This window comes from Callospermophilus lateralis, chromosome 11, assembly GCF_048772815.1.
Source record: "Callospermophilus lateralis isolate mCalLat2 chromosome 11, mCalLat2.hap1, whole genome shotgun sequence".
Lineage (NCBI taxonomy): Eukaryota > Metazoa > Chordata > Mammalia > Rodentia > Sciuridae > Callospermophilus > Callospermophilus lateralis.
In genome coordinates this window covers 38,006,759-38,018,679 of record NC_135315.1, presented here as the reverse complement: position 1 = coordinate 38,018,679, position 11,921 = coordinate 38,006,759, and the positions used below count along the sequence as shown (strand labels likewise).

The 11,921-nt window shown below is 50.6% G+C and overlaps 1 protein-coding gene across 1 annotated transcript; it reads right to left on the bottom strand.

The window, feature by feature from the left end:
- Positions 1-2,916: 2,916 nt before the first annotated feature.
- Positions 2,917-5,369, bottom strand: Ccl1 (C-C motif chemokine ligand 1). The gene is made up of 3 exons (XM_076871376.1): positions 5,294-5,369; positions 4,053-4,164; positions 2,917-3,013 (listed from the first exon to the last, which is right to left on the bottom strand). The coding sequence occupies exons 1-3, from the start codon at positions 5,367-5,369 to the stop codon at positions 2,917-2,919; spliced, it is 285 nt and encodes a 94-aa protein (XP_076727491.1).
- Positions 5,370-11,921: the final 6,552 nt, after the last annotated feature.

Here is an 11,921-nt window from a genome sequence, read left to right as displayed (position 1 = left end):
GAGGGCCAGTAACTTCCTCTGAGGGCCCACCCCTGTTTGGGCACTAGCCCTCACCCTCAAAGTCGCCTTAGAAGCACCAAGAAAGTTCCACCAGAGCAGCAAGAGCAGCAGCTGCCTCCAGAGACCCCTTCCCTCCACACAGCCCCTTCCTCCTGTCTCAGGGTGGCTCTTTACCTGCTGCAGCTGGGCCAGCTGGTGTTGGCCCCTAGGAGTCAGCTGCAGGGCTGTGTCCTCCATCTCACGGAGTGACTTCCCCCCACCCACAGCTTCAGAGCCATACAACAAGGAGATCTGTGCTGCCCAAGGACAAGCCAGGCATGGACTGCACTTGTGCAAGACCTGGACCAAGCCTTCAGTCCCTGAGTGTGAGAAATAATGGCTCAGCTCTCCCCTGCCCACCCCCTGACTTCCCAACATCCTTTACAATAACTTTGCTTTGATTTTTCCAATGGAATTCTTTCTGTTTTGTATCACAAAACGCACTATGTCTTATGAAATAATATTATTAAAATTGTTACTGGCTGGGAATGAGGCTCAAGCGGTAGCGCGCTCGTCTGGCATGCATGTGGCCAGGGTTCGATCCTCAGCACCACATACAAACAAAGATGTTGTGTCTGCCGAAAACTAAAAATAAATAAATAAATATTTTAAAAAATCTCTCTCTCTCTTTAAAAAAATTGTTACTGGTTTGGATTCTTATATTGAATATTTTTTTTTTTAGTTCTTATTTTTCAGTACTGGGGTTTGAGCCCGGGGCCTCATGCATCCTAGGCAAGTTCTCTACCACTGAGCCACAACCCCAGCCCCAGTGACCTCTTTTTTGTTAAAGCAAGGTGTTGAGCTTGGTTCTTGACTGTGAGCCTCAGGGGGAGCCTCATACCCTGGGAGGGTTTTTCTCTCCGGCTTGCAGGGATGAAGTGGGTGTCTGTAGAAATCACAAAGGGACCCTGCAACTTAGGGGGTACACTTCCTTGTGAATGTGAGCTTTGCTAAGTTAGGTCACTGTGCAGAGATGAATGCATTAGGAAGACCCCTGAATTTTTTGCAGAAAACATATTTTATTTAAAATCCCCAGCAGGGTAACATCCAGCAGGCAGGGGGCGCTTCAAAGTGGGAGTAGATGGCAGAGCTTGCTATAGGAAATGCCATATTCAGAGGCCCTGGCTGTGTGGCTCACCCAGGCTCCTCCAAGTATCAGGGAGGGTCTACCTCAGCAGTCCAGGCTATTCTAGAACAATGGCTCTGGACTCCAACGTCTGCTCCTCTGGCCCACTGTCCATCAGCCATAGATACTGTTTATGCCCACCTGCTGTTCCCTTCTTCAGAAACTCCCACTCCTGACTAAAGGCTCTCCCTGGATCCACTACAGATCGACTACAGATGTCCTCTGACTGCTCTCCCCAACCCCATGCCTCCCGCTCCAAGCCTGGTGTGAGCGATACAGCCTGTGTGTGCACCTGACCGCCTTCCCCAGGGAACCAGGCCATGGGGTGGGGTGGGGGGAGTCGAGGGCCCTGGAGGGAGCCTCCTTACAGGTCGGGGTTGAAATCCAGACTGTAGGAGCTAGAGACCTTTAGAAAGGAAGACTGAGCCTGGATTGTAGAGGAATGAGAATGTCGGGAACCAGTTAGACTCAGTTCTGAGGACAGGAAGGTTTGGGGGCCACCAGGAGGGACAGGAGAGGAGAGGGTAGACACCAGGGGCTGTGGGTGGGATAGAATTGGGAGGGGAAGGTGGAGAGCCATCTACTGCCTCGGGCCAGGCAGGAAGAAGCAGGGCCCAAAGCAGGGTCTCATGGATGGAGGAGCAGGCGGATTAAGATCCCGCCAGATGGGTGACATGTCGCGTGCTGGGCAAAGAGGGAGAAGGCCTGAGACTCAGGGCACTAGATCTTCTCCCCGAAGCCATCACGCTGGCCAGAAAAGGGATGCCAGTCCTGAGACCCAGAATTCACTCCCCACCTTCACTGTTCTCAAATCACACTTTACCCAAATGGGAACTTATGACTGTCCCTCTTAAAGGGACGCGGCCTCCTCTTCCTATATGACCATCCAGGTTCCTCTGCTCTTCCCAAGACTGTCTCACTCCTCCAGATGAGCTATGATGGCACGTCTATCAGGTCTAGTCCCCCCGACTCATACCTCCACCAGAACTTTCCCAACGACAGGAGGGTCCTGTGAACAGGTGTGCAGGGCCTATCCCTGGAGTAGCGGAGAGAGGCCCCCCATGCACACTGCTGACTTGGGACACTGGGTAGATAGATAGAGCTCAGGCCCAGGATCCCTGGACTCTAATGCCAGATCTAGCCCTGAACTGCTGGGCGTTCCCTCTCTAGCCCTTAGTTGTCTCATTTATAAAATGGGGTGGCACCCTTTTTCTGGAAGATAGTCTCATAAGATGCCCTCTATTTAGGTCATTAGATAACATCACCACCTAAACTCTCTGGGCAGGGCAAGGGAGGGAGAGGGTCCTGCACCCCAGGGGGGCCCAGCCTGGCCCTCCTGGCTGCCCTACTCTGCCTCCGTTTCAGCTGCCGGTCACGGAGGCAGAGAAGCTGCAGGCCTGGGTCAAAACTCACCCCAGGCCAAGGCCATGCTGGGAGGCACTGAGTCATCTGCCGGTTCCTGTTGACAACTGTCACTTCCCCTGGCGCCAGGTCCATCGGGTCTCCCTCCTCCTCCCCAGCCCTCCAGCCTCTGTCTTCCATCCCCCAGTGTGACTCGAGTGTGCCCCCTGAAATCCCTGTGAACCCCAAGAAACACAGGACAGCAGGAGTTTGAAATTTCTAGAATTTAAATATATAAAGTGCAACCACATAGCTTATCAAGACTGAGCACATCCTCCGAGTTGGAAGCTGGGGGGACGAGTGAAACCCAGGGATCTCCAGAGGCCAGGATGGACAAGAACCGCTCATCTTCACACCAGCAGGCAGGGTTTCAGTTTTCCCAAGTAACCCTGAACCCATCTCTCTGTCTTCAAGGCACAGCTCTCTCTGCCTCCCTTCAGCTTGAAACTGTGAACAAAGAACACAGGAGAGGGCTGAGTCGCCAGAGTCACCCACTGGGTACCGTGCCCAAGACCCCTCTCCACTTCCACGCACCCAGGTGACCCTGAGTATCCTCTCTGGGCCTTGCTCTTTCCCTTTATATATGAAGTCACTGTGACCTGTGGCTCGCTCATGGGAGGGGGGCGGGCATCCAGAGCATCAAGAGCTCATTGATGGAGCTTCCTGGACCCTTCTCATACAGATTATGAGTGGAACAGAAGACTTTGGTGACACACTGAGGATTAGCTTAGATGGAAAAAAATTGGCCTCCTTGAATATCTCTCGGCTTCAACTTTTAGGGTCTCCTGTCGGGCTGGGAACTCACTCATTCTCTGTGTGTGTTCTTTTCTGATCTGCCCACTTCCCAATTTGACTATTGCCCAGTCCAGAGCCCAGCTCTGCCTCTACTCTCAGGGAGAACTTAGACAACTATTTCTTCCTCCAGGAACCTAAGTCGTCCTGATAACAGAAATGTGTGCTTCTGAGGTTTAGCAGAGATGACATGCGCAAAACTGCCTTAGAAAGCTGAGCAGTGTCTGTTACCCCAGTCAAATGTGAAGCACCATCATGCTGAAACCCCTTCACCCAAAAGCAATATGGAGGCCACCTGATAATGCGGTACAGAGGAGCTCCCTGTCCCCAAACTACAGGTTGGCAAATGCAGAGGCACGAATAATCATCACAACCTTGTTCTTTCCACTACATGATAATCCCAGTGCTTGCGTTAAGCAATCCCTTCCTCCGGGCATACAATACTGGGATATAGTCATTGGCACCTTGGACTTGCCAGAAAAAAAGTCGCTGCAGGAGTTCCTGGCACCTGCTGCGCAGCTCCGCGCGCCCCCTAGCGCCCAAGCGCGGCTCTGCATGCGAGTTTGGGGGTGCCTCGCTCTCCGGATTTACAAAGCTTATTCTTGTGGAACAGCGCCATCTCGTGTCTGCTCTTGTCATTCCTGCCGACCACATTCCCTCTGGAGGGGAAGGACCCCGGCAGGTGATCACTCACATTGCAGCCTGGTAAGCGCAGGTGGAGCTGGTTTCTCTGTAACACTGGATTGTCTTCTGGGAAATCCTTTTCTGCGCAAATGAGAAGCAGCATCGGGAGGAAGACACGTGCACTAGGAGACAAGCACAGAAGACAGCTTGCATCCCTCTCTCTCAGTCTCTCACCCACAAAGCCCCTCCCAGGACAGCCCCAGGCTTGGCGACCACATCCAGAGGGCTCCAGCACAGCCTGGTCTCAGCAGCCACCCAGGTGTGGGGTTAGGTGAAGAGTCAGAAGATGGGCTCAGATCGGAGCTCCCTGCAAACTAGCTGGCAGCTGTGAGAAGGAGCCCAGGCCTGGCCCAGACTTTCCTCCATAAAAAAAGACTTTAGGCCTTGGTTTCTAATGGTTCATTTATTTTGACATTCCAGCCCAAGTGTATGGTTCTGTCCCCAGGGTTCTAGACCTCATAAGCTGGGGGATCAGTCAGCCCAATGCACTCAGGACACTGTGGTTCCGAGTACACAGACCCGGGGCCAGATGAGCTCAAAAAAAGAAGGGAAAAGCTCCCAAGAAGTAGCCAGCTCCCCTGCTCCCCTGATGCTTAGCTGGTTCCAGGCTCCACCCCTACTCGGCTGGTTTCTACATTCCTCTTTCATCTATCCACTCCCCAGCCCCAAAAACTTTACGTTCCAATCTTGGCTCCTTCCTCCTAGCTAAAAAAAATTAAAAAAAAAAAACACCTTTCATGTCTATTACTAGATGGATATTCCTCCAACCTTGGAGGGTATGCAATTACCAAACTCCATTTTTTACCAAGAGACAAATCCATCTAAGAATTAAAGGGCCCAAGACTTGCTTAACGTTAGCCAACTATTAAACGGCTCGAGCCTTGGTCCTGCTTGCAGATTCTGCCCATGATCTAACACACTGTGGAGGCAAGACCCGAGCCAAGACCCGGCTCCTCCTCTGGTCCTCAGGTCTCCCAGCTTGACTTAAAAATCTTGCAATTCCTCCAACTGCCTGCAGGGTCTGGACCAGACAGAGACTCCTCAGGCTGAAGCTGGCAACTTCAAAGCTCTCCATGTTTGCTCCTGGTTCATGGTCCTACTGGCCAGCTCTGCCCCCAGCCCACTGGAACCCCCCATTCCTCCACTTCAGGAGTGGGTGAGTTCAAGGTGAGTCCTGCCCAAACCCCCAGAGCACCCAACTGCCTGCCTGCCCTCCCCGGCGGTGAGCAAAGGGACTCCGACCACACTTACTGCTCTTGCTGTCCACGTCTTGTGGCCATGTTGCAGCCAGCAGCAGGCACACCAGGGCCACGGAGGTCAGTTTCATCTCGGATGTCTGGCTCGCGCCTCTTTCGAGCAGCCTCGGTGTGTTGGGTGAAGCCAAGGGCTCTCTCTGGTCCCATCCTGGGTGCCTAGAGCTTTTATCTGAAGACCTGGGGTGGGGTTTCCCAGGCCAAGGGGAAGAGGTGGGAGTCACCTGGAGAGGGACAGTTACTCACACCCAGTGACCACATGGAAAAATCCTTTCCTCATCTCTCCTAGATGACATTGGAGGCATGTCTGGGTGCTGGTTGGCCTCGGGAACTTCCCCAAGTGCAGGAGCCAAGATAAAGATCTCAAAGAAGCTCTCCTGGCTGAGTGGGAAGTCAAGAAAGGTGAGCGAGAGGAAGTGGCCTGTGTGTGGCTTCTCTAGCCCACACAGTTCCATCCCAGCCTGTTGCCACGCATGGCCCGTGGAGCAGGATGGAGCAGAAGCGTTCTGGCCCTGTGCAGAAACACAGGCGTGCCTTGGAATCCCCGTTCTGCAAACTCACAGTGGCCTGCCCTTGCCCAAGTCACAGAGCCATCCAAGGTGGCAACAAGAATGCATACCGCACAGTGGGACGTAAGAACGAAACAAGAGTCTCTGTGGCCAGTGCCTGGCCCCCCGGGTATTTGGTATCTCTATTTTCTTAGTCCTCAGCACTTCCTTCGATTACCCTGTTCTGGGTCCTTCCTTAGCCCCAGGGAAGACAGCTCCCAAGGAGATGCAGGGCCCCAGGTGAGCCATCGTGCCTCAAGGCAGAGACAAACAAGATAAACCCATGCAGTGTAAGGACTGCAACAGAGAGGGCATGAGCTGACCTGGAGGAGGGCTGTGGTGTCCGTGTGGAGTGATCTTTAGGCAAGGTCTCCTGCAGGCTGGTGTGGGGAGGGCTGTGCTAGGGAGGGGAAGCGGTTTCTGCAAGGACCCCAAGGAACAAGAGAGTACACTTCATTCCAAGTCCAGAGGCAAAGCTGGACTGTGGGGGTGTAACGAGGAATGGCTGAAGAGAGATGTGACTTCCGAGGGGGCTGGTTCAGACATTAACTCCATTGCTTGAAGACACAGCACCTAGCCCCGTGCAACTGTGTATTCCTCATGCTCCCATCCACAGGTGCTCAGGAAAAGGTAGCTGAGTCAAACGTGCGTGTGGAACGTGAGGCTCAGGTGCGTGATAGAGTTAACAGAGGGTTGGCTGGACGGGTCTATTTGACCGTGAACTTGCCAGCTCAGACCCCGGCAGTGGCTCCCCACTGTCCATCGGGTGACGCGCAAGCAACCCACCGGACACTTATGGTGCCATGGCTGGGTTGAAAGTGTCCTTCAAGACCATCTGCAACGGTGGCTCTTAAATTTTTTCTGAGAGCTTTTGCCAAGGCGTGAAATTCTGACCATGCCAGAGAAAGAAAACTCCAAGTGATTCTCTCGGCACCGGGAAGGAAAGAATCGTGCCTCTGCCATGAGCTCTTCATGGTATCCTGGATCAAAATGACTCTCCGAAAGGAAAGTCGCTTGCTCCTATTGAGGATGGGTTGCAGAGACGGGTGTGTGTGTGGGGGGGTGGGTAGGACTTGAGCCCTGGCCATCTGACCTCCAAGTGCACCTGTCCCTGAGAACATGTTCAGCTCATTACTTCTGCTGAACCAGGAGCCATTTTGGGGGTTTTCTGTCACTCCCCAAATAGTAGAAGTAGTGGAGATCACTGTTGTCCCTCTCCTGTTTCCTTGGTCCCTGGAGATGGATGGAGTTTTATTCCATGACCCCGGCATCTCCGGGGAGAGGGGAGTTGATTGGCCAAATGTCACTATGGGTCCCTTAGACTTGACAAATGGAGAGGGGACAGTGTGGTCACCTGGGAAATTCTCTGCCCTCCCCCTCCTCTTGGGGCTGCCCCTCCAACAGCTCATTTCCCCTCCTCCCCCTCGCTGTGGCCACCACCAGCCCCACACAGGAAGAAGGACCAGCAAGACTTAGTCATGCCTTCCCTCCCGAGGCCCCGTTGGTACCTAGAGGGGACTTACTGCAGGCTCTGACCACACAGCAGCTTCAGGGGCCACACAGGCATCTCCCCACTCCAACATGGCCATCGACGGCAGGGACTTCATCTCTAGGTCCTAGCAAAGGGGCCAGGACCAAGTGATAATTCCCTGAGATATTTGTGACATCGTGCGAGCTGGGACGGAATGACCTAGGAAGGATGCCTGTGCAGGAAACACCCTCAGAATAAACAGCATGACTCGTATAAATAAATCTTTCCTTTTTATTGGTGCATGTTAATTATACAGATTAGTGGGTTTCCTTGGGGAATGATCATACAGGCGTATAACAGAATTTGATCGATTTCACTCCCTGATAGTTTCCTTTACCCTCCCCCCTCCCTCCCCTGATCCCCTTCCTCTACCTTCTTTCTATGTTCATGATGTCATTTTTTTTTTCCTTTCTAGCTTCCAATATGAGAGAAAACATGATATTTGTTGTTCTATGTCTGACTTATTTTGCTTAACTTAATGCTCTCCTGTTCCACCCATTTTCCTTCAAAAGACCCAACTTCATTCTTCTTTATGGCTGAATAATACTCCAGTATACGTGTGTGTGTGTGTGTGTGATTTTCTTTATCCATTCATCTGTTGATACCTAGACTGGTTTTATAACTTGGCTATTATGAATTGTGCTACTATAAACATAAGAATAGTATATATATTATGACTTTAATTCTTCTGGATAAATACCTAGTAGTGGTAAAGGTGGATCATGTGGTAGTTCTATTTTTAGTTTTTTTGAGGCACCTCCATATTGATTTCTATAGTGGCTCTACCAATTTGTGTTCCTACAGTGTCTAACCCCTTTCCCCACATCATCACCAGCATTTATTATTGTTTGTATTCTTGATGACTGCTGTTCTGGTGGAATCTCAGTGTAGTTGTTATTTTATTTATTTATTTTTTTTTAGAGAGAGAGAGAGAGAATTTTTTAATATTTATTTTTTAGTTTTCGGCAGACACAACATCTTTGTATGTGGTGCTGAGGATCGAACCTGGGCCACACGCATGCCAGGTGAGCGTGCCACCGCTTGAGCCACATCCCCAGCCCCAGTAGTTGTTATTTTAATTCCCCTGGTGGCCAAAGATGCTGAGTATTTTCATAAATTGTTGACCATCTGAATTTTCTTCTTCTGAGAAGGGTCTGTTCATCCGCCATTACCTGACTGGGCTGTTGTTTGGGTGTTGAATTTGTTTGTGTTCTTTATGTAGGCAGGATAGTAATCCTCTGTCTGAGAAGTCGCCGGCAAGAATCTTCTCCCGTTCTGTTAGGCTATCTCTTCATGCTGTGGTTTATTTTGCTGTGCCGAAGATGTTCAATGTGATGCCATCCCATTTACGGATTCTTCTTATTACTTTCTGAACTACCAGAGTCCATTCAAGATGTCATGGCTTGAGCCTCTATATGAAAGTATTTCCCCTGTTTTCTTCTAGCATTTGTAAAGTTTCTGGTCTACTCCCTAGGTCCGTGATCCATTCTGGGTTGACTATTGTACAGGTGAGAGAGAGGGATCTAGTTTCGTTCTTCTACATGTAGATAACCAGTTTTCCCAGCAAACAAAATTTTTCTCCTGATTCGATGTTTAGAAGCTAGGAGGTGCCTGAAGGTTTGTTATTTTTGTTAATCATCTTTTCTGAAATAGGTACTAATTTACTGAAGACAGAGACCAGATAGACTTCAACCAGTGTGGATCCATATTAAAATCATCACTTCCAGTGGTGTCCAGGGTGTCCATGGGTTCTTGCCTCCCCCTTGCTGACCAGGTGGATTGGCACCTGCCCCTGCCACCTGCTCTTCAGTCACAGCTCAGCTCAGCTCCCCCCAGCTCCCCCATGGCCAGAGACCCATGGGGGGGAAGGCATTTGCTCAGCACCACAGAGGTGCAGAAATACTTGTTGTTTTATCCACCTCTGGGACTGAGTCTTCCTAGTTTCCTTCCTGGTTTTCCTTCCTGTCGGAAGGAAGAGCGTGCTCTCTGGAGTCAGGCATCACTGGGTGAAATCTCAGCTCCACGCTTAGCCTTGGGCAAGTAGCTGCGGCTTTCTGAGCTCTGTTCCCTCTCATAAGCTCCAGTGCAAACTGACCCTGCTACAACTCTCCCTGTTGATTTCAAAATAAGCACCCCGGATTTTAACCTAATTTTGAGTTATCTGAAGGGTTAAGTGATGTGTAAGAGGGAGGGAGGGGAGAGGAAAAGGAAACGAAGTTGGAAGGTTGAAGCCCCTTGTGGAGTACCTAACATGTACCTAACACCCTGGGGACAAGCAGCTCTGCCCTCGGGGACTGACAGCCCACTGGGGCGCAGGTCATGGTGGGAAATGTGAGACAAGCTCCAGGGGACAGCATCCTGAGAGCTGCAGAGTGTATGGAAGCTGTCACCTCTCACACCAGGTCCCCTTTCCTCCTGGGTCCTGGACCACTCTGAGGTGTCCACAGGTGACCAAGGCAATGCCACCACCTCCCTACAGGGGCCAACTTCCTAGACTCCTTCCTTCGAAGCTGGTGCTGCTGACACCCAGCCTAGGCTTTGTGTTGTTGCCGACAGGAGCGCAGGGTCCTCTGGGGTCCTGGCCCAGGCCCGCTGGCCCCGCCCACAGCGAGGATGCGCAGCACCCCTCCCCCACCGGGAATCCAAAGCCCCGCCTCCTGGGGCAGGAAAATCTTCCTCCATTTCTTCCTACCGCTGCACACACTTCAGTTCTCCTTAGGGCCCCCCCACCCCCACCCCCACCCCCACCCCCGTGAACCGCTCAGTCTCCATGTAAAAGAGCCATCGTGCCTCTCGCAGCAACAGGCAGCCTGAGGGTGCCCAAGGATGTCGCAGCAGCGGCCATTGCCAGCTTCTCTGTGTGCTGCTGAGCCTGACAACTTGGCCTGCTGTGCTGGGGTGAAGCGCAAATGTCGGCTGTGCTCACAGAGTCCTGCCCAGCGTGGCCACAGGGCTCTGTCCACACAGCCTGGCTCACTGTCCTGTTCTGCATGGATCCTGGAACTTCACCGGCCCTTCTGCCTGGAGCCTGTTTCTGGCTTCATGTGGTGGAGACCCTGCAGGCTGTGACCCCCAAGCTAATGGAGTGACCCCATCCCCATCCCTGTCCCCCACCACCCCACCAGCAGCAGGTGTCTCATACTGTGGCAGTTTCCTAGTCCTTCTCACACACACCCCTGCCTGGAAACTCCCAGAGGGCAGGAAGCCCTCCATCAAGGTCAGCAATTTGTTCTCCAGTACCCAACACTGGGTGGTGTGCGGGGATTATGCTGGAGAGGAGGAAATCTGTTTTTTTGTTGTTGTTTGGTTTTGTTTTTGTACCAGGGATTGAACTCAGCTTAACCACTGAGCCACATACCAACTCCTTTTTGTTTTTAAGAAAGGATCTTTTTAAAATTTATTTATTTATTCTGATTTGTTAGACATGACAGCAGAATGCAGTTTCAATTCCCAGTACACTTATAGAGCACAATATTTCATGTCTCTGGTTGTACACAAAGTAGAGTCACTCCATTTGTGACTTTATACATGTCCTTAGGGTAATGATGTCCATCTCATTCCACCATCTTTCCTGCCCCCCCTGCTCCCTCCCTACCCTCCCTGCCCTTTGCCCTATTGAAAGTTCCTCCATTCCTCCCATGCTCCCCCACCCATCCCCATTATGAATCAGCATCCTCATATCAGAGAGAACATTCGACCTTTGGTTTTGGGGGGATTGGCTTACTTCACTTAGCATGATGTTCTCCAACTCCATCCATTTACCTGAAAATGCCATGATTTTATTCTCTTTTAATGCTGAGTAATATTCCATTGTGTATATATACCACAGTTTCTTTATCCATTCCTCTATTCAAAGGCATCTAGGTTGGTTCCACAATTTATTCTGAATTGAGCTGCTATACACATTGATATGGCTGTGTCCCTGTAGTATGCTGTTTTTAAGTCCTGTGGGGATAAACTGAGGAGTGGGATAGCTGGGTCAAATGGTGATTCTATTCCAAGTTTTCCAAAGATTCTCCATACTGCTTTCCATATTGGTTGCATCAATTTGCAGTCCTGCTAGCAATGTAAGAGTGTGCCCTTTTCCCCCACATCCTCACCAACACTTGTTCTTGTTTGTAGTTTTAATAGCTGCCATTCTGAGTGGAGTGAGATGAAATCTTAGAGTAGTTTTGATTTGCATTTCTCTAATTGCTAGAGATGTTGAACTTTTTTCCCTATATCTGTTGATTAATTGTGTATCATCTTCTGAGAAGTATCTGTTCAGTTCCTTGGCTCATTTATTGATTGGGTTATTTGATTTTTTGGTGTTAAGTTTTTTTAGTTCTTTATATATACTAGAGATTAGTGCTCTATCTGATGTGCATGTAGTAAAAATTCGCTCCCATTCTGTAGCCTGTCTACTCACCTCACTGATTGTTTCTTTTGCTGAGAAGCTTTTTTGTTTGAATCCATCCCATTTAATGATTCTTGTTTTTATTTATCTCTCTAAAGATGAGTCTTATTAAGGAAGTCAGGGCCTAATCTGACATGATGAAGGTTTGGTT

What these genes read in the sequence shown, in the direction of transcription:
- Ccl1 (XM_076871376.1), bottom strand. Translation starts at nt 5,369, where the DNA reads ATGAAACTGACCTCCGTGGCCCTGGTGTGCCTGCTGCTGGCTGCAACA. An exon ending in AGACGTGGACAGCAAGAGCA is followed by an intron (nt 4,165 to 5,293) that starts GTAAGTGTGGTC and finishes CTTGTCTCCTAG; the next exon opens with TGCACGTGTCTTCCTCCCGA. An exon ending in TGCGCTTACCAGGCTGCAAT is followed by an intron (nt 3,014 to 4,052) that starts GTGAGTGATCAC and finishes CTTTGTTCACAG; the next exon opens with TTTCAAGCTGAAGGGAGGCA.